General features: G+C 38.2%; 1 protein-coding gene and 1 long non-coding RNA gene across 4 annotated transcripts in view; one reads left to right on the forward strand and one right to left on the reverse strand.

Annotated features, from left to right (window-relative positions):
- The window catches only part of SLC7A2 (solute carrier family 7 member 2), a 68,316-nt gene extending 46,991 nt beyond the window's left edge, over positions 1-21,325 (forward strand). Inside the window, exons 4-12 of one of the 3 annotated variants that reach the window (XM_038560263.1) lie at positions 1,381-1,546; positions 2,765-2,898; positions 3,910-4,132; positions 6,026-6,165; positions 9,190-9,292; positions 11,282-11,487; positions 12,505-12,671; positions 13,593-13,701; positions 16,060-21,325. In XM_038560263.1, the coding sequence (XP_038416191.1) occupies positions 1,381-1,546; positions 2,765-2,898; positions 3,910-4,132; positions 6,026-6,165; positions 9,190-9,292; positions 11,282-11,487; positions 12,505-12,671; positions 13,593-13,701; positions 16,060-16,256 (1,445 nt within the window). In that variant the 3' untranslated portion in view covers positions 16,257-21,325. Of the gene's footprint in view, positions 1-1,380; positions 1,547-2,764; positions 2,899-3,909; positions 4,133-6,025; positions 6,166-6,418; positions 6,556-9,189; positions 9,293-11,281; positions 11,488-12,504; positions 12,672-13,592; positions 13,702-16,059 lie in introns of all 3 variants that reach the window. The other 2 variants (XM_038560265.1, XM_038560264.1) reach the window with 2 other exon arrangements.
- On the reverse strand, positions 1,004-8,203 carry LOC111090331. Its single transcript, XR_005371591.1, has 5 exons — positions 7,999-8,203; positions 7,056-7,162; positions 3,684-3,798; positions 1,818-1,868; positions 1,004-1,230 (listed from the first exon to the last, which is right to left on the reverse strand). It is a non-coding gene; the product is annotated as an uncharacterized LOC111090331 (long non-coding RNA).
- Positions 21,326-22,050: the final 725 nt, after the last annotated feature.

Consider the following 22,050-nt stretch of genomic DNA (forward strand, 5'->3'; position numbering starts at 1 on the left):
TTCTAAATCTATCTATATATAAATAAATATGTGTGTGTGTGTGTGTATATATATATATGATAGTTGGATAGATAGATAGATAGATAGATAGATAGATAGATAGATAGAATCAACCCCAAGAGAAAAAGTAAATGATTAACTGGGAAAAAAATATGCAATATATGACAGAGTTTATAGCATTATTATATAAATAAATCTTATAAATTGATATAAATAGAATAACCTAATAGAAAAAAATGGGCAGCTTCAGTTGGGCCAAAATGTCTGGAGAATATTTCTGAAAATGTGAACCAAAAGCCTTATATGAAAGGACATACCCTTGATACGCTATTACCTTATAGAACATTATTATAAAGCAATAAATAGAAAGTGTACAAAGATATTTATAAAAGGATGATGCTGTCAGTACTATTTATAGATGTAAGAAACTGAGAGTTACCAGACAGTCTCTAAATAAGGGCTTATAGTGTCTTCATATTGTAGAAGAGGTTGTTAAACATGAAGTTATCTATTTGTCAATATGAAAATGTGTGTGAAAAAAAAAAAAAAAAGAAAATGTGTGTGTGTGTGTGTGGGCACACCCAAAATTCTTTTTTTTTTTTTTTAATTTATGATAGTCACAGAGAGAGAGAGAGAGAGAGAGAGAGAGAGGTAGAGACACAGGTAGAGGGAGAAGCAGGCTCCATGCACCGGGAGCCCGACGTGGGACTCGATCCCAGGTCTCCAGGATGGCGCCCTGGGCCAAAGGCAGGCGCCAAACCGCTGTGCCACCCAGGGATCCCCTACACCCGAAATTCTTGAGAAGAAATTATACTTGGTCTTTATTCCTTTTGTATTTTTTCTGTGTTTTCAAATTCCTTGAATAGGAAATTGATTACTTTTGCAATCAGAATATAAAATAAAGCTATTAAAATGGGAATCAGTTAAAAACATATTTTTTTCTGGTGAGGCCGTTGAATTATCTTATGTATTCTGTAAACATGATGAAGCCGACATACGATTGAGCTTTTATTTTCAGAATTTTGCAGCCACTAACTCTGAGGTGGCTTTTTTAGAACAGTATTTCATTAAAATTTAGTCCTTTACCTCTACCTACCCATTGGTAATAAGAGCCAAAGTTACTAGATTTATTGATTTCTTGGAGTGTAATATCTCTGGGCTATGAGCACCATCTCCCTTCTGCAATCCAGTTGGTTGTATTCAGATCTTGTTACGGTTAGGTGAGTCAAACTCGCAAGAGAAAGGGATAAATGTAAGTTAAATACATGGATGCTGGTAAAATAATATCCTAAAGACTGTAAATGCCTCAAAATGCTACTGCTTTTGCTAAAACTTAAGTAAAAAAAAAAAAAAATTAAAAGCCCCTTTCTTTTTCCATAGGTCTTTTATCTTTTGGAGTAAAAGAATCGGCTTGGGTGAATAAAATCTTCACAGCTATTAATATCCTGGTCCTTCTCTTTGTTATGGTTGCTGGGTTTGTGAAAGGAAATGTGGCAAACTGGAAGATTAGTGAAGAGTTTCTCAAAAATATATCAGCGAGTGCCAGGTATAATATTTGGGTTCTTCCCTCTAACTGAATGGTTTTGGTTTTGGTTTTGGTTTGGTTTGGTTTGGTTTGGTTTGGTTTGGTTTGGTTTGATTTGGTTTGGTTTGGTTTGGTTTGGTTTGGTTTAATTGCCTGCTTTTGTCTTACATTTTCCTCTACAACAGAGGTTCTCAATTTTCTTTTGCTTTGGAGACATTTCTGAGGGTCTGGTCTATTCCAAGACTCTTCTTACAGTCTCGCCCCCCAAACATAAATGTGTAGGTGCACTCACTGTTGAGCAGCTATTTGAAGCCATGCAGTGGCCGGTTCTCAGCTTCAAGCTCTGCAGGAGATATAGGAGAAGAGCTAAGTGAGATCCTAACTATTGGAAGGATGCCTCTTCCCCCTCTTTCCACCTTTACAAAACAGTAGATCCTTTTGAGTCATGCATCCCTTAGTTCCGCCTTTGAAAGTACCATTTGGTTTTATTGCAGTCTTTTAGCCTCTTAGTAATTTTCAGGCCTTGATTTTTGAAAAGTGTCATTGGTTACATAAGCAGAATTGCTCACGTATTTTGCTCTAAACCTGATAGTCTCAAAACTTAAATTAGTAATAATTACTTACAAAAGGTTTCATCTGAACATTTATGTTAATATTCTGATATGTAAATAAAATAAGGTTACAGAAATATCTCTTACATGAAGTGAAGTATAACTACATGTTTTTCTTTACATATGTTGTTTGAAGCCATTCTCTTGAGGCAAAAAATTAGAGTCCTCTGGTTTTATGCCATTTTTAACATGGTATAAAATACTCAACTTCAATATTAATCAAGCCAAGAGAATTTGATTTCACCTTTTCAAATGTCTTATTAGTAAAATTTATAAATGTGCAGTCTTCCCAACTGTCCATGAGAAGAGGAAGTTTTATGTCTTTGTTTCAGAGCACGGCCCATATATGGTATCTCTGCTATCACAGTGTTGCCTGGCTCTGAGTTTTAGCCAGAGTGGATCTGGGCCTTGAGCTTATGCTATTGATCAGGCTCCAGTTAAGTGTTGGCAACCCAAGAGGGTGCCATTTTTGGGAACACCACTAAGACCCCTAGGACAGGGTGAGAAAAATCAGGATTTACTTTTAATTTTATATATGTGGGCTTCAAAGAGCTGGTGAACACAATAGCCTTCCAAGAAACAGTTTTCTATGAAAATGACTTTCCACTGTGCTTGTTCTCTTCCTTAGAGATCTGCCTTCTGAAAATGGAACAAGTATCTATGGGGCTGGTGGCTTTATGCCTTATGGCTTTGCAGGAACTTTGGCTGGGGCTGCTACCTGCTTTTATGCCTTTGTGGGATTTGACTGCATTGCAACAACTGGTAAGGGCAGAATCTTGATTCCATGTAGAAGGAAAGGTGTTCCTTATTCTACAGGAGTACCCATGGGTGGCAGCAGAGGGTTAAGGAAAGAGTGGGATTTGGGGTAATAAGGGTTGGTTCCAGACTCAGCTGTGACACGTACGGCATATGATAAGAAGAAATTTAGTGAAATGCTCTGAGCCTTGGTTTCCATTAGTTGGTAAAGTTGGGAGGCCTCTCATGTTATGGTTACTTAAGATTACAATACACGTAAAAAATTCTTTGCAAGCTGTCAAATATTTTATAAATATTAGTCATGATCACTGTCCTTAACCTTCAATTTGAAAGTAACCTCTAGTACTATCTCAATGAGTACCAAATGATGATCATGCTCTTAAATTGTCTCTTTTTTAGTAGGACAAAACATATTGTGGTAATTCGTTTTTCTTTATCTTATGCAACAAAATAATCATGCCAGAATTAGTCTAAGTGCTTCTTCTGGTTCGTATTACTGTATGGCTTTGCCGTTGGCCATTTTGGGGCACTTAAATGCCAAATCTTACTAGAAAGATTCAAAGTACTATTTTCGTGTTGAAACCAGAGTTTAATATAAATTGATGCACTGGCTAGAAAAAGTTTATGTTCGTATTTATGGAAGCCTTCCTATTTAAGGGCCCACAGAATGCCATGACAGTCATTTAATTTCTGTGGGTGAATCATTTTCCAATAGATTAAGACTGCCATTCTATCACGAAATATTTAATAACACCAGTATATCATTTTCTTTCTTGAAACAGGAAACTGACCTGCACAATTTCTTGCTTTCTCTTCTTGCCTCTGGGAATTGGAATTTTGTGTAATAACATAGTACTCTATGCTATTACACAAAAGAAACATTTCATGTAGAATACATGGAGCAACCTAAGAAAACAGAAGGAACAAAAGCAGAGTGAAATGACTGTGCATGAGAAGAACCCATGTATCTATTAATATTTCATTAAGCATGCAAATCTTTTGTTTATATCTCCCTAGGTGAAGAAGTCCGGAATCCTCAGAAAGCTATTCCTATTGGAATCGTGACTTCTTTGCTTGTTTGCTTTATGGCCTACTTTGGGGTCTCTGCAGCTTTAACACTTATGATGCCATATTACCTCCTGGATGAGAAAAGCCCACTTCCAGTAGCATTTGAATATGTTGGATGGGGTCCTGCCAAATACGTTGTTGCTGCTGGCTCCCTCTGTGCTTTGTCAACGAGGTACATCACCTTGCCTTTGACTCAGGGGCTGTTGGCAATACTGCAAAGTAGTCAGTGTTCAAAGAATTGCTTTTATGAGTTTAAAAAATAATCTTGATAATAAGGAATATATTATGCAACTATGTCTTCCCTGAATAGTTTGACCAGAATTGCCATATAAAAATCTTAAGTGATAAAACCTTTTTCACCCATCAGTTAAAAGTCAGTTTTTCAAGATAATGATGGTCCCAAGCTTCAGGAGAAATGTAAATGGCTTTGATATACCTGTAGACATACACATATATGTATGTTATGCATATTCATATATGAATGCAGTATAAAACTGTAGGATGCTTATACTAGCGTGTTTCTCTGCTGCCTGTGGTATTATAGTGCTACAGACAAGCAAGACCTTATGTGCAGACCCCACATTTTCTGCTGTCTTTTAAAATAATATCGCATCTATATGACTGGGAGCTGTATGCTATGACGTTGTCAGTGTAATGTGCTTTTTATTGTGAAACACTGAGCTTTTTTCTCTTAGCACTCAGCAGAATGAATTTGGTCTAGAAATAGAAATTACTAGTCTGAAACCAATGGTGGAAGTTCATATAATATATGTGGACAGCAAAGAGGAGTTGAATCTCAAGTACTCAGATTTGCAGCAGCTACCTGTTTTAGTACTTGAGAATTCATTTCTCAGGTTCCCTGAGCTACTCACATTTCAAATTAACACATGATCATAAGCTATTTCATTCTAGTTCATATCATGGTATACTGTAGGACATTCTTACAAAGAGAAAATTCATCTATTTGCCTGATTACTATTTTCTTAAAGTGAAAATAAGTTTTTGAAAGTCCAAAATTGGAAAAAGAAATCTTTTTTATAGAATTCATCAGCCTAGCTTTTAGTCTGTCTGAAAATCTTGTTTATTTTCCATTCAAGATAATATTAAGCAGCAGTTAGAAATTTACCCCCCTTGGTTTCTCAGCCAAGTGCTAGTGTTGAGGTTTGTTCTGAATAATTTCAAGTACTTTCAAAAATCTGAACTATGAAGACATCATACCATCATGGTCTTAAGTAGATAGATGGACAAAGACTTATCCATGGCCAAGTACAGCCGAGCTTTATCAAAAGATAAAGAAAATGAATTTTTAAAATAAGATATTTTACATATTTTCTCTTAAATGGTTATTTTTTATAACTAAGTCATGTATGGAATGGTGCAGCCAGTAAACACACAAGAAATTCGAAGCATCTAAAGCATAGAGCGTTTTCTTAAACTTCGCTGCTCCTGACTTACAATCGTGGCTACTTCTATGTACTAAATTTACAGTGAGTTTTTTTTTCTGTTTTTTTTTTTGTGGTTTTTTGCCCTTTTTCTCTTATCTTATGCTGCTGGCTATTATTACTAATTTGATGAAACATCAGGTTAAATGAGGAAAAATAATGGTAAAGTAAATATAAGAAGTTCATAACCATCGAATAAAGGAAGGGACTATACTATGAAATCAAATTATGTAATCTCTTCTTTAATTTCATATCAGTTTAGGAATTTTAATTTCTGAGTTATTGCCACTAAAGATGCCTTAATGGTATAATCGGTTTTGGTTTTCCTAAATCTTAATTATCTAGTCTTAATTCAGTAATAATTGGGGGCATGCACAAATTACTTGCAATATTGTTCTCAGTCTGGAAAGTGTGCTGGGCAAATGTCTGCAGCAGAATAAGTAGCACAATGGTAAATACTGGCAAATATTTTTAAATGCCCAATCATAACATGTGTTGAAAATAACAAGACTTTGTAATCAAAGCTGTGATGCTGAGTTTTATACAAGTACTTAATTTCTGTTCTGAGATGTAATCTTGCATGAATGTGTTTGCCATACTGCATGTGTTTGCTTTTTATTCAGTCTTCTTGGATCCATTTTTCCAATGCCTCGTGTAATCTATGCTATGGCGGAGGATGGGTTGCTTTTCAAATGTCTAGCTCAAATCAATTCCAAAACGAAGACACCAATAATTGCTACTTTATCATCGGGTGCGGTGGCAGGTGAGAGAGAGTCGACTTTTATTAAGAAAAGGGGGATCTGTTTTTTTTTAACAAGGATTCTGAAGAGCAATGCAAAGTTAGGCAGTTTTCTGTGTTTATTTATATAAATAACTTTTTTTGTGAATGTTTTCATATTTTCAAGTTTTGGGGGATAGGTTCTGCATTTTAGTGTGTCCCACCTTTACCTGTATATACCTGTCTAGAGTAATACTTGCAATAACTCACATGTGGATTATGAATTTTTCTGTTCTAGTCTTCTTGGCTCTATGTTTCCTTTACCCCGAATTCTATTTGCCATGGCCCGGGATGGTTTACTGTTTAGATTTCTTGGCAGAGTGAGTAAGAGGCAGTCACCTGTTGCTGCCACGTTGACGGCAGGGGTCATTTCTGGTAAGCTTTACAAACATAGGATTCTTCAACATTGGCCTTGAACATTTTATGCGCATGCATGGACTTATAAAGAGGGTCTGCTTGCTGTGCATGTAAGTTAAGAAAAAAACAATCACTGATAAATTGTGAGCATTGAGATCTGGAAATTGTGGTGGTGGTGGTCTGCTGAAATTTATTCTTAACTGACCCTTTGGGATTTTTTACTGTTTCATTATTTTAACCTTTTAGGTTTCTAACAAATGTGCAGAGAATTGTAATGGTTCTTCACTGTATTTTTACTCATTTGTAATTAAGTATAAGAAATGAGAGAGTAATTGATACTTGGCTGTGGTAATCACTGCCTTTGGCGTGGGGTTATCTGCACTTCCCGGACCACCACAGTTCTCTAAGACCTACTAACAACTATTTCTTCTTACACCCTATTAGGAATCTGTTTTTGCTTTCAACGGTTTTGATACTTAACTCATGTTATAAAAAAAAAAAAAAACCCAGATGCCTACCTTTGGGGATGTCATAACATCTTTGTAAAATGCTGTTGGCCAGATTCTTATTCCACGTAGAAATCTTCAAAGAGATTCTGCAGACTGAGAGAGTAGCCTTAAAGGTCCTGTTACAGAAAGTGAGAGAGAGACTTCCTCAAGCTTTATAAAGCTATGTTGATAGTGGAAGTCCCAACCAAAACTGGTAACTTGGTTGAGACTCTGAATTTTGGGGATATTACACAATGCTAATTCTTAATTGTGTAGGAAATGGTATTTTTTTCAGAGTCAGAAAGTAATGACCTAAACAACTTCACTTTGTAAATGTTTTCTTTTTTTTAAAGGTTTTACTTATTTATTCATGAGAGACACAGAGAGAGGCAGAGACATAGGCAGAGGAAGAAGCAGGCTCCCTGCGGGGAGCCTGATGTAGGACTTGATCCCAGGACCCTGGCATCACAATCTGAGCCAAAGGCACATGCTCAACCACTGAGCCACCCAGGTGGCCCTGTACATATTTTCTAATACACCTGGCACTATAGTGGACATGAATTGGAAGGTCAAGTCCCCTATTATCTTAGTGCTTAGATTTCTACCCCCATGAAATGAGAGTTGCACTAGATGATCTAAAGCCCATTTTATTATTAAACAGTGGATTATGCTATTAAAAAGAATATAAATCTTGATAAAGGATCACACATTTTATTTATTCCATAAAAACATTTACTTTTTTTCCACTGAAATTTTGCTCGGCAATCCTCTATTTTGTATTCCCAGCTTTAAAAAAAATTATCCTTCTTTCTTTAGGAAGAATTTAATGTAGCAGCATAATATATTATAATGACATTAATAATTAAAAGAAGATAATTGTAGCAGAAGGTTTTTTTGTTTTGTTTTTAAGCATTCTAAAGTACACTATTTTTGTTATTTCTACTCCTCAAAGCCTTACTTAGATTGTTTTTACCTTAGATCGGAGAGCTTGTCTGGATAATTCATCATTTTCTTCTGCCTTGGCTGTTTATTTTGCTACTTACAATTTTCATAAAACATATTGAAATTCTAATAATCTAATGTATAAGTACACTCGCAACAGAGGGTTTTCAAAGTAAGGCATGAGGTGTATTTAAAGAAACCATGTGATGTTGTAGAAGGAGCACGGGGAAGTAGGGTACAAGTAGAATTTCCAAAGAACTCTACTGCTACCTCATAGTTGTAACCATGCGAAGTTAGCCTGCCTATAAAATGAGGATCATAATCTTGTCAGGTCAAGCCATGTGAAATGGCTGGGCTTGGGGTCAAACACAGTCATATTCTGGCCACTGCATTTGGTTGAACCTGTATAATAACCCCTGTCTCATAGAACTGTTGGATCAAAGAAAAATTGAGATCATAGAGATATAAAGCTTGCTAAGAGATATCTGGAATACCATGTGAATGGAATGTGGTGTTTCTACTTAGGATGATAGGGGACAGCTCTGTGGTCAAGTCAAGTTACCACGATTTGATGTTTCAATGGAGAAACAGTTGCTAAGTGCAAGTTTCCCTGTTCAACTGGAGAGTATATTTTGCCTCACAACATTACTGAGATTTGAGTGTAAGACATAGATTCATCTCTCAGATCTAGTCAGTCTGCTCAGACTGGGGGTTTTAACCAGCAAGTGGAATTTCGCCTACATCAGAAACATAATTTAGTTGGAAATGATTTTGTATATGGCACAACTCAAAATGCGGATGGAAGTTGAATGATTATGTAACATTTCTAATGAAAGCTCTTCTGTTTGAATTTTTTAATGGTTGTCTTAAAAGGAGTTAGCCAGCGTTTCTGAGCAATGTTTTTTTTTTTTGAAACATCAAAGGAGAGTATACTGTCAAATAATATTTTCACTCTTTGTCAGGCCAATATTTTTTAAGTAATCAAAGTAGAATGTGTTTTATACTTGATAGATGGTTGAGCGTTTTTGAAGTTTTACTAGCAGTTTATATGACCCAAGGATCATCTTTCTAACTGTGAGAAATAAATGTTCTATATTTTTGTTTGACATATCATTGGTCCAGGAACCATAAAATGCCTGTTGTCCCTGACTGGAAAGTTGTCAGCTGTATGGAGTTTTATCATAGGCCATGTTTCTTTATCATTATGTTCTTTTCCCAATAGCTGTCATGGCATTCCTCTTTGACCTGAAGGCACTCGTGGACATGATGTCCATTGGCACTCTTCTGGCCTACTCTCTGGTTGCTGCGTGTGTTCTCATCCTCAGGTGAGTGTCCTTGTTGTTCTCAAGGGTGTGTGTCATATCGGGCCCAGGGAAAAAAGAAAATCCTTGCTTTCAAGAAGCTAGCAGTCTCACAGAGGTAAGAGGCCATGGACAGAAAAACATCAGTATAAAGTATAATAAATGTACTTAGTCCTTAGCAAAGAATTAAATTCAATTGATAATTAGTAATAAGTTGGCTTAATCTATATGAATGGTTAAAAAAAGGCGGGGGGGACACCTGGGTGGCTCAGCAGTTAAGCGTCTGCCTTCAGCTCAAGGCATGATCCTGGAGTCCCAGGATCGAGTCCCACATTGGGCTCTCTGCATGGAGCCTGCTTCTGCCTATGTCTCTGCCTCTCTCTCTCTCTCTCTCTCTCTGTCTCTGATGAATAAATAAATAAATCTTAAAAAATTCTATATGAACGGCAAGTTCTTATAGTGTATAAAAACACTTAAAATATTATAGTTTTTGTCCCAATATTTCAACTGCTGAGATTTTATAATAAAGATTTTATTCAGTGAGGCGCGCGCACACACACACACACACACACACACATATATATAAAGGCTGTTTATGAAAAGGTAATTTACAATAGTGAAAAAATTGAGCTAACCTGAATATCACTAACAGAATAGTTAAATAAGGGTACATTTATTCAGTAGATTCTTTTTCTTAATTGTACTTAATTATATGGAGAAATGTATCCAACTCAGCAAAGCTGCATGTAGCATCTGAATTTATTTAAATTGTAACATAAATTTATGTGAAGAAGTCATTTTGCATATATATATACACACACACACACACACACACACACACACATATACACTTATGCCTGGCTGAAATTGTACCAAAATGCTGGCAGTGATTAACACTGGGTTGTAGTATTGTGGGTGGTTTTGATTTCCTTCTGTTATATTTTGAGTATTTTTTTTCTCAGTGAGCATATTTCTTCTTTAGACTAAGGACAAATGTTACTTTTCAATTTAAGTAAAGACTGCTCAGGATGCCTGGGTGGCTCAGTGGTTGAGCATCCACCTTCAGCTCAGGTTGTGATCCTGGGGATTGTATCCCTCAATGGGCTCCCCACCGGGAGCCTGCTTCTCCCTCTGCCTGTGTCTCTGCCTCTCTCTGTGTGTCTCTCATGAATAAATAAAATCTTTAAAAAAAAAAAAAAAAAAGCTGCTCAGAGGGAAAGAGACCACATTGAGGGGACTGGGGCAGATCCTAGGGGGTGAAGCAGGGAAATCCCGGCACAGGTTGGAGAAGAGGATAGATTGATGAGGGGACATGGCATGCGTGAGGTTGGGAGGTGGCAGAATGGAAGATGCAATTAGTCTGGGTTAAACTGGAGGACAGAAAGGAAGGCCGAGGGACATGAGGCCAGAGTTAGATAGCCAGGGGCAGCTAGCTGAATGCCAGCCTGAAGACTGAGTGTCATCCTGTAGCTGATGCATAACCAGAGTTTCTGTGCCGTTTTCTGACAGATATATTTTGGGGATAATCCTCCTGTAGCCACAGTTGCCTCAAGTGAAAGTGTAACTCTCTTGTGCAATCTAATATGTAACTCTGTAACTAAATGACTGTAGAGGGATCCCTAGGTGGCGCAGCGGTTTGGCGCCTGCCTTCGGCCTAGGGCACGATCCTGGAGACCCGGGATCGAATCCCACATCGGGCTCCCAGTGCATGGAGCCTGCTTCTCCCTCTGCCTGTGTCTCTGCCTCTCTCTCTCTCTCTCTCTCTCTCTCTCTCTCTCTCTCTCTGTGACTATCATAAATCAATAAAAATTAAAAAAAAATAAATGACTGTAGAGGAAACTGATGGTTGCTGTAGAGGGAGTTCTGGGGCTGGAGTCATAGAGTCATGAGAAGTGTCAATTTACTGCACAAGAGGGGACCCGGCAGGTGTCTCACTTAGAGTTTTCAGTGTTTCCTTGATTTGGGCCGAGTGTCTATTTGAGAATAAAGACACAGACATCTGTTTGGGGATAGGTACCAGCCCGGCTTATCTTACGAGCAGCCCAAGTGCTGTCCTGAAAAAGAAGCTCTGGGATCATGTGCCAGTGCCACCTCGAAGAGCGAGTCCCAGGTCACCATGCTGGAAGGGCAGGGCTTCAGCCTGCGGATCCTCTTCAGTCCCTCAGCTCTGCCTACACAGCAGTCATCTTCTCTTGTGAGCTTTCTGGTAGGATTTCTTGGTAAGTCCTTTGCGCTTTGTCCATTAGAGAAGGCCCGAGGTGTGCATAGGTGGAGCAGGTGTGATGTGAAAGAAGGCAAACGGTCTTATCTTGCCTTAAAATATATTTGCCACTGTCACGAGCCCCCAAATCTCTACCTAACAGGTCGCTAATAGCTGAGATCCTATATTAGCAGGATAAATTGGTCATGTATTGAAGAAGAAGGGAAGAAATCCCTGAGGTGTGAGTGGCAGCTCTACAAAACCGGTGCCTTTCAGTGTCTGGTAGGGTGCTCCCCCTGTGTGCAAGCATCCGGCCAAGAACACCTGCCAGTAATGAAACTGGGAGGCAATACAGAACATCTTGTTTGCTCACCTACAGTTACACAATCAGTCATATTTTTAGCAACATTTACTGAGTACCCTCAATGTGCCAAGAACTCTGCTGGGCCCTTGGGATAGCAAGAAAGATGGTCCTTGCTCTCATTGGGCTTTGAGGAACAGGATTATTGGTGGCAAGCTAAGGGAAGTACAGGCTTCTCTAGAGCACGGAGGAGGGACCCCCGAATGCAGGCGTGATGGTCAGAAATGGGGCAGGGGTGATGTCACCTTCTGAAAGAGGGAGAAAAAACACAGATCATTTAATGCTTGTTTGCATTAGCCAACAGCAGAAAATGGACAGACTTGCCATTTCCCATTTGAAAAAAAGAAAATCTCTACCCCTGATAGTATGACATCAATCCATGTGATATAGTCTGAGGACTATACCGGAAAGGTGGACCCAGATGACACTTGGGCAGAAAAAGCCAGATGGTAGTGCCAAGAAGGGAGGAGGAGATAGTTGTGAGTAAGCAAGCAATGGTTCTTACATCAGTGGAATCAGCCATTTCTTCCTGTAATGAAAATGAAGAATCTTAGTATTTGGCAAAGAAGCTGTGGAAAGAACTTGATATCTTCTCAAGATAGGCTGTTTGAACCAGGGGGAATCTGAGTGAAATGCGTCTTCTGATTTTGTGCTATACACATATCACCTTTGCAGCATTTCTTGTGTTGGGCCTGAGTATCCTGACCACTTACGGAGTCCAAGCTATTGCCCGGCTGGAAGCATGGAGCCTTGCTCTTCTTGTCCTGTTTCTTGTTCTCTGCATTGCTGTTGTGCTCACCATCTGGAGGCAGCCCCAGAATCAACAAAAAGTAGCCTTCATGGTATGTATCATGAACATTAGAAATCTTCAATATTATCTTGTGTGTTAGTTTTTAAGCTGTTTAAAAAAAGAAAAAAAAAAAAAGACGCTTCTGGTGAAGTTAACCAGTACAGAACCAGAGTGTCACAGTTCTTTGAGATGTCCTTATTGACACAAGGATTCTCTATACAGGGCTTTTCAAAAATTTGAATATGCTCCCATCATGTTATTATACATAATAGTAAACAAATGCCTTGTCAGGTAACCTATAATATCAAAGAATAAGTAGAATATTTTCTTTTAGAGGATCCTTGGGTGGCTCAGAGGTTTGGCACCTGCCTTCGGCCCAGGACATGATCCTGGGGTCCTGGGATCGAGTCCTGCCTCAGGATCCCTGCATGGAGCCTGCTTCTCCTCTGTGTCTCTGCCTCTCTCTCTCTCTCTCATGAATAAATAAATAAAATCTTAAAAAAAAGAATATTTTCCTTTAGAAATTCAGTACTCTCTCAGGAAGATTATTCTTACCCAAAGCCCTTCTGCTATAATTATCCTGTCAGTTTTGAACTAAGAGAGCTTCCTGGAAGGATCCCCTGCAGATGGCATGTGTATCCAGACTTCCAGGGGCATGCCTGTTGACATCTGAACTAAACCAGTAAACCCTAAACTAAACCAAACCGTGATTCCAATTGCATGCTGGTGATGATGCCGATGTCAGCAGGCTGAAGGAATCCCTTGTTGGCTTCAGGCCATACTTACCTCATATAAAATATGACACGCCCTTTAGTATATACTCTACAAGAAAGATCTTTCTTCGGGTTGTCCTTTTTGTAAGACTATAAGCTTCCTGATACTGTGTGGAAGTATATATGTCAAATTAGTTGTTACCATATTGAAAGAGTTGGGGAATGTGCTTTGCAAATGTGAGTCTATTTCCCCCCCTTAGGTTCCATTCCTGCCATTTTTGCCAGCCTTCAGCATCCTGGTGAACATCTACTTGATGGTCCAGTTGAGCGCAGACACTTGGATCAGGTTTAGCATTTGGATGGCACTCGGTAGGTCCTTTAATGTTTTAGCTCTCTGAACCATGGTTCTGTCTTTCCAGTTTCATGCTCTGTGATTAGAGATATATCCCCTTCCCCTTCTTAGAGATAAAGGTTTCCTGTCAGTTTCTTCATTTCCCAAATTTCAGATCACCTGAGTGCTTACTTCTCTGGGTGTTACTTTTTTATCTTTTTATTGAATTCTCCCAGTAGCCCTGTAGATTTATTTTCTCCAACTTAATAGGTGAGAAAAAGCCCCCAACAGCTAAGGGATCGAAGTTGTGTATGGCAATGCAAGGCTCTGATTCCAAACCCAGTTCTTTCCAGGGTACCAGTGGATTTCTGAAGACATTTGGATTGAGCTAATAGCATGAAATTTCTTTTGTTATCTAAATTCATTATTATTTGAACCTTGGGATTTAGTATTAAACAACAGGAGTGAGTTTATTTATATCTTTACTACATTTTTATTATGATTCCTTTCCTATGTGAAAATTGAGTTAAAAAATGAGTTTACATTTGTTCTAACTAGAGCACTGAGCACATGTGTTAAAAATGTGAACAGAAATGTGTGTAAGGTGAAGCAGTGAGAAACAAGAGCTAAATCTGCATTGATTTGGGTCTCCTGAGGAGTTGAAGAGTATGCTTTTTGACCGTCCCCTCATTGGCTCAGCAGGAATGAGCCTGATTCACTCCTGTATATGTAATTGTTTGCTTTTGCTGGAAATTAATTCAATTTCAGTTTTAAGCCACTGATCCACTTGAGTTGATGGGAGATTTAACTTGTCAGTTTTGCTTATCTCCCCATAACCACATCAGAGTTCTGCCCATAAGTGGGGGACCTTACCTTCTATAAGGGGATTGGGGAGCTGGTGCCTTGGTCACAGGTGGTCATTCCACATAGGTTACCCTAGTTTGTTTTTTCTGTCACTGTGACCACTTCTGGTAGGTGGCTCTGTTGCTTCAGGGCCAGGATCCTAACAGGAGTCACTTGCCAGTCAGCCACACCCTCAGGGATGGATGTAACCATACAGCCATTCCTTTGGGGTCCTGCCCATATGATCCCAGGGAGGCAAGCCCAAAAACCCCAGGGCACAGGACTGTCGAACTCACTCCCCTCCTCTGAGCCCAGAAGATTCTCTTTTGAATGTGGCAGAGAACTTCAGCATGCTTCCTGCCTTTCTGTGAACCCCTGCTTCTCTTCCCAAACATAGCCCACCATGGTTTAATGTACTTGATCTTGGTTAAGAGCATGAACTAGGGAGCCAGACTCTCTCTATTTGAATCCACCTCTGCCATTTATTCACTTTGCGGCCCAGGCCAAGTTACCTCCCTGTTTTTGTGCCTGTTTCTTTGTAAAATGGTGATGGTAGTACCTTTATTTGAGGGCAGAGAGGGCTGGGTCTTTTTTTTTAATTTTTTAATTTAAATTCAGTTTGCCAACATATAACACCCAGTGCTCATCCCATCAAGTGCCCTCCTTAGTGCCCATCACCCAGTTACCCATCCCCCCCACCTCCCTCCTCTTCCGCAACTCTTTGTTTCCCAGAGTTAGGACTCTCTCATGGTTTGTCTCCCTCTCTAATTTTTCCCTACTCAGTTACCTTTTTAGGGCTGGGTCTTTAAACCTTTGAGGACAGGAAAGGCAATAGAATTATCCCTAATAACTATACTTCCTGTTATTTCAGATGGGAAAATCATAGTGCATTTCACATCAACCAAAAACTCTCAACCAATTTTTAAACATAAAACTAAAACAGAGCAAAATGCCTACATGTAAGTAGTAAACTACTTGGTAGGGATATGTAAAACCTTTCCTTCTAAATCCCAATCAGCATGGCCGTTAATAACCAGTTGCTCTGTACATCATTATCTAGCCTCTCCTGGTAACAGTGATGCATAAAGCATACCCATGTCCCCTTCATTTACACAGAGTATATTTTCCGAAGTATATGACTGATTTTGACAACCCACCACTTGTGTTTGGGGTGTAATTTGAGATTTTAATCCCCATATCCTTTTGTTTACAGTGTAGTGTTGAGTTTTGAGAAAATAAGTACAATTTTTTTCAACATAAAGTTGAAAGTCTGAAAAACATTTCACTGAGAGAAACATAAATTCCATAAAGATTGGGTGTTAAAAACGCAGAAGCACATTAAGCCAGGAAACTGTCCACCAGGAACCTTCTGTGGATGTATCCTGTACTTGCATTCTGTTCTGAAATAGCCCCGAAAGAGAAGGCAAAAAACAAAAACAAAAAACCATTCAGTTCTATATTAAAGTTTCCATATTCAGTCATTTTCTGACATACTTAAAACATTGAGGTTTGTTTTCTTCTTTGTATTTTTTCTTTTTTGTTTCCCCTAAAAGGTTTCCTGATCTACTTCGCCTACGGCATTAGACACAGCCTGGAGGGTAATCCACGAGAGGAAGACGACGATGAAGAGACTTTCCCAGACAACATCAATGCAGCAACAGAAGAAAAATCTGCCATTCAAGCCAACGACCAGCACCAAAGAAACCTCAGTTTACCTTTCATATTTCACGAAAAGACGAGCGAATGCTAACACTTGTAGGAGCTGAGCTGGTCCACAGTCTTAACATACATATCCTACACGGAGTAAACCATGACAGGGTGTCATCATCATGCTAGGTTGCCGTGGCTTTGCTGCAGACATAGTTCACCCTAACTTATACTTACTCACCTGGACAGCACCTCCTCAGATGGCGAATTGCGTATCTGGGGGAAGCTCCTAAGCTCTCTCCTCAGCGATGAATATCCCCCAAATAGTAGGAGCATGTGTGTACGTATGTATGTATACGTTGCAGTATATGAATGTGAGAAGTTGTTTGTGTCTTACTGTTACTGCATTAGAGTTGTCTGGTGTTGTCATTAATTGGTGGCTTATGCTGCACGTGCTGAAATGGAAGCAATCACTGAGTAGAAAAGTGTTTTGTATGTGCCTGGTGCATTTGGGGAAACAACCATTGCTTTTCCTTAGTAGGTGTCATTAATGTCAATTAGAACGCACTAAAAACGCAATTACCCATCCCGGTGTCTGTCATTGGTCAGGAGGAAGAGGAGGGATAAGAAATGAGCCTTTTCTATAACTTGTAAATGCCAGCATTGGGTTTAAGACAGATTTTTCTTCTACAGACTGTGGCAGTTGGCGAGAACTCCAGCCAACAGGAGTGTTTGCGTCTGCCTTGCTGCAGCGGGCAGGGGTGGCGCTCTGGGTCACCCAGCTCTGTGGCTGTCGTTTTGGGGAGAAGTGGCCTCTGCCTGCTGTAAATGATATAGTCCCCTCAGTCCAGGCAGAGGCTGCAGAGCAGTATGTGTGATCTACTTGGGACCCTTTCTTCTAGAAAGTGAAGGTGGTCTCGTGGCCAGAAAGCTTATGTAAGTGGCAGCGATGAGGATATATTTGAAAATCAGAGTCAGGCAAACGCTTGGATAAGTAGACACCAAGCATCCTTGTCTTTAAAGTCACTTAAAATAAGGTGATAGAACCTTCCAGATCACACAATTGATAGAACAATTTACACTTTTCTCCTTTACTTAATAACTAATCACAGTTCAGTTTTGTTTTGTTTTTTTTTAAAGCTCATCGGGTACAGAATTCACTCCTTTGTTTCTATTATTTTGTCTTGTCCTAGATATGAGGGGCTATGCTCGCAAATTATGTCTTTACCACATGCCAAAGAGAAAGAAATGAAGGGAAACAAGAAAATTTCCCTATTCTGAGTTTAAAGTGCCTATTCATATATTAAATTGCATTTGCCCCAATTTGAGGGGTTTGGATTTCAATTTGCCTTTGACATTTCTTTTGGAAACCTTTTAAGGATATTGTCCTCCCCCCATCCCATGAATTGTGTAGCGCTTTTTATCTCATTTATTTTTAATTGCACACTAAATCTGTCAATACCCATATTTGGAGAATAAGATACCTGGGTTAAATACATGACTATTTAAAACCTTAAGCTAAAAAAAAAAAAAATTAACATAGTTGAATTAAAACTATATAAACACAGTAACCTTTATAGGAGTAAATGATTTGTTTTTATATGTAAGAATTAGAGATAATTACTACATTTTACTTCATAGGGTTCTCTAATAGTGAACTCTTTACCTGCAGTGTGCTTTGCTTCTCATGAATTATCTTTCTTACAAATAATTGAATGGTTTACTAGGTGAGGCTAGGGGCGAAACACTCACATATATATGGGTCACATTCCCAGGATGAATGTTATCAAGCACACCAGTTGACCAGCATAATCCAAAAGCAAGGAAAACATTTGTTTTCTGACAGCTCTTCCAAGAGATTAGTTATTTTACTGATGCCATTAAAAAGCAAGTTGTGATTATTTTGTCTAACCAAGAGTTTATTGTAATTAAATATCAAATAAATAGAAAGCCTGGGTTTTGGCTGCTAGTGTTGGAGCTTCCCTGACCTAGAGCTACAGTACTGACATTCCACAATTTCCAGGGTGCACATGGTAAAATCTGAAGCCCACAATTCTCTTTCAAGCATGTTTTACTGAGGGGAAGAGTTGGATACGCAAGGAGTAAAATATTTTTGTAAGGACTGTAGGCAAGATCATAAATCCTTGTTATAGTATTACACTGAGAACTCCCTTTAATTCTCTAATCGATCTAGACTAGGCCCTTAACACGGGGAACATAAGGAATTTCATATAAAAATATGTAAGTCTTTTACCATAATAAAATAAAGAAATTTATTTAGGATGTGATAGGCAGCTAAAACTATTAATGCCCACTCTGTTCAATTAGGAGCAAAATTTAGTTAAAATTTATTTTCCACATTAAAACACTTTGCAAACACAAATATCTATGAAAAGATGCTTTGTTGGTCGGTGACTATGCTTTTTTTCTGTGAAGACTCAAATATGTGCTCATATCTCTGTATGAGTATATGTATATATATGTATATGTCTGTGTATTTCAAAAAGTATATACGTCAGTTGGGTTTATGATGGGCTTTGGAAACGATACCCTTGTATGGATAAAAAACCCAATTGATGTGGAGAAAAAATAAAGTTTTATATTGATAGGTATGCTTATACAAAATTGTTAGGTTTTAAACTATTTTGCAATATACAGCAATTTTATATGTATATTTTCTATAGATTCTTTAAGAAAGATATTTATAATGTATCTAATATGGAATCACTAAACTCTCGTACATTATAACAGGTGCTTTGTAATCTGACATGGAGTAGGGGTGGGAGGTGTTAGGGTTTTTCTGTTTATTGTTTTCCTGGTATATCTCTATCTTGCTATGTGTTTATTAGTAAAAGCCCGTACTGTCAGCTCTTTTACCACCTCCCTGTGCCTGTAGCTGAATTCATAACCTTTTGAACAAAATACTGCTTTTACTTTCTTAGGATTACCAAAATGTTTTGTACAGATTTGACAAGGAATCAATCACACTTATATAAACTCCTCTCCAGACGTGAAAAAAATGTACACCATACATTCTCTTAATTGTGGTTGAGTAAAAACAGTTTACTTTTCTTCCTTACACTAGGAAATATGCCTTCTTAATATTTTCAATGAGAAACTTCTCATAATAGCACCTTCATTTTATACTTTACAAGAAAGGGAAAAGATGATTCATGAATAACCACATAAAGGCCATGCCTACCCCCATTTAAAAAGGTAGCCATACAAATTCAAGTTCAAAACCTGTTTATGAGAAAACTTACAACTTTTGATAAATACTGAAATACACATTATTGCTGACTTACATTTTCCCCCAGAGATAAACATCAAGAAAACTTTGTAAAACCAAAAACATCATTTGGGATGTATACACTGAGGAAAAAGTAACATTGATTGATATATTTAAAACTCTTCTATTACCAACCATAGTCAATAGAAAGTAGCTCTTACAGGATTATTTTCCTTTAAAATACAAAGCCTCTCTTAATTTTCTGAATGAAAGAGTTTTTTTTTTTTTTTTACTTTTTTTTAATTTAAAAAATTAACCAAAATATTTGCTAAGTCCTGGGTATTTGCAGATAGTTGTTAAACCTATTTTGAATCAGACTCTATATATACCGAGTTACTTTCTAAACTAATTTGAATGCTTAGCAAGGAGAATAAGGAAAATTATTGTCCTCCAGTACTGATAACGCTGGGGGAGCAGATCAGTCTTCTCTCTTCATAAATCAGGGCATATTCTGAGATTACAAACCACATGATAACGTTGTGCCAAGATTCCAACTCTCCCTCATGTTGTTGCTCATGATGCTCTCTGCCTGATTTTCTCCGTCAAGCAATGTTAGTTAACACCCAAACTACCATTTCCACAGAATTTTAAAGGAAGGATCAGGTTTAGAGTGAACATCATGGAGTATTAAAATTCACATGATAAGTGTGAATTTGGGGAGAGGGGATTAACTTTTTTCTCTCTTTTTTTTTTTTTTTTTTTTTTTGCTAGTGCCTTCTCTGTACATTTTCTACTTACATTCTCTGACATGTCCTAAAATATCAAGGGAAAAAGTACCAAAGTTCAGGTAGTAAATAATGCCAGCACAGATCATTTTTTAGCCATGTAGATTTGGAAATGAGATTGCTTGACTTTGTTGTTTAGCTGAGATTTTTTTCTCTTTGTATAATTATATTTAAACATTTTTAAATGGATTTCTGGTTTCTAGATTTTGAGAGGCCTGCTCTGTTTTTGTGGTTGTTGGTTTTTGTAACATTCATTATGTTTATATGTACACAGTTTAGTCTTATTGATCTCAAATGCATTTTCTTATGGCTCAACCCAGTTGGCAACCCTATGGGCTGTGAGTAATATACTGAGCTTTTCTACACCATGGCTGAAGCCGCTGCCATAATCTCCGGCCTTAAAGAACCTTCTGTGACTACTGGCGTCCCATGAGGATCATGACCAAGAGCCTGGGCTGGTTCTAGGAACAGGCAGCCTGCAAAGTGTAAGCATCTAAAGCTACCCTTGTTGAGTGGGGTCTTGGGATGATAGGGTGGTATATAAAGTGAAAGACTTCACATGAAAGTTAGGAATTTGCGGTCCTTAATTTCAGTTTTGAATATCCTATGGGACGCATAAAGGGTAAATGATAAGGAACCTCCATGACTCATGGGAAGGATGGTTGCTTCCTGGAACTGATACCATAGGGTCTGGCCCACTGCAGTCCCTGTCTGGGTGCTTACAGCCTTGTGGTAGAAAGTGCATGGTCCCAGGCTCAGCTGGTGAAGAGCTTGTATTGCCAATAGGGTTAGTTTCTCTGGCCCCAGCCTGGTTAATGGGCTCTTCATCTTTGGTGCCCACCAAGGCAGCCACATTGTTCTGTTGTTCTGTTGTGTTCTTTGTACTTAACAGAAACTGTTGATAGGGCCCAAAACCCTACAGAAATTCTATGTCTGTAAAAAACCAACAGATGGAATGGACTTGTCTGAATGTAAAGATTTTCTGTTTGATAGATAATTTCAAATTTCAATATTTTAAATGATAATCAGAGTTCCTTTTACTTACAAAATTGGATTATTTTTTAGAATTAAATAAAAATTATTGCTGCTTTACCACTGTAAAACATGCTTTCTAATGTGACCATGTACTTTTGAAATAAATTGTAATACAACTTGTAATAATAGAATATGTGTATGTATCACACATACCCAGAGCATACCTTTCACATTTATCTTTTGAGAACCTTTAAAGCTCAGAAATATGGTACAATCTAAACTGAAATGATTATAACATCAAGAATATTCACCTGGCAGCCTAGGGGCTACATGGGGACTCCCAAGTCCTATTAGATAAAAGACATGTTTTCACATACCCTCAATCTGCTTGGCACGTTCTAAAAAATACCACTTGCTCCTGAAGCATACCATCCCAGGACCCACACACCTGACCATACACCTTCAACTGTCAATCTCTTCATCATTGCTTTTATCTGCAAGAAGCTCCTTTTTCAATGTTCCCTTATCAAATCATAGCCTCTAATAATTGGTGGTCCATTATGAACAACTAACACATTCTTTATAGTGTAAGAAAGAAATATTACCAACTTCAACCATCCTTAACCTCTGAGAGGAAGGAGTTCGAGCTTTCTGACATGGTTCAATGTTATTTAAAATTTCAAATCTCTTAAATTAGTTTGTTATTTTGAAATGTCTTTGTATCTATACTTAATTCCCACTGATTTTAATAAGTTGGAGGGAACACCATGTTGAATTAAAACTGTAATACCAGTTTAGCCAGCGTTGAAGACCAAGCGGAAACAGCAAAGTATTTACCAAGCAGAAGCTTAAAAGCTAATTTATCTAATTGTTGGCTGTTACCATTGTTACTAGGCTTCCATGCCCTG

Source organism: Canis lupus, chromosome 16 (genome assembly GCF_011100685.1).
Source record: "Canis lupus familiaris isolate Mischka breed German Shepherd chromosome 16, alternate assembly UU_Cfam_GSD_1.0, whole genome shotgun sequence".
Lineage (NCBI taxonomy): Eukaryota > Metazoa > Chordata > Mammalia > Carnivora > Canidae > Canis > Canis lupus.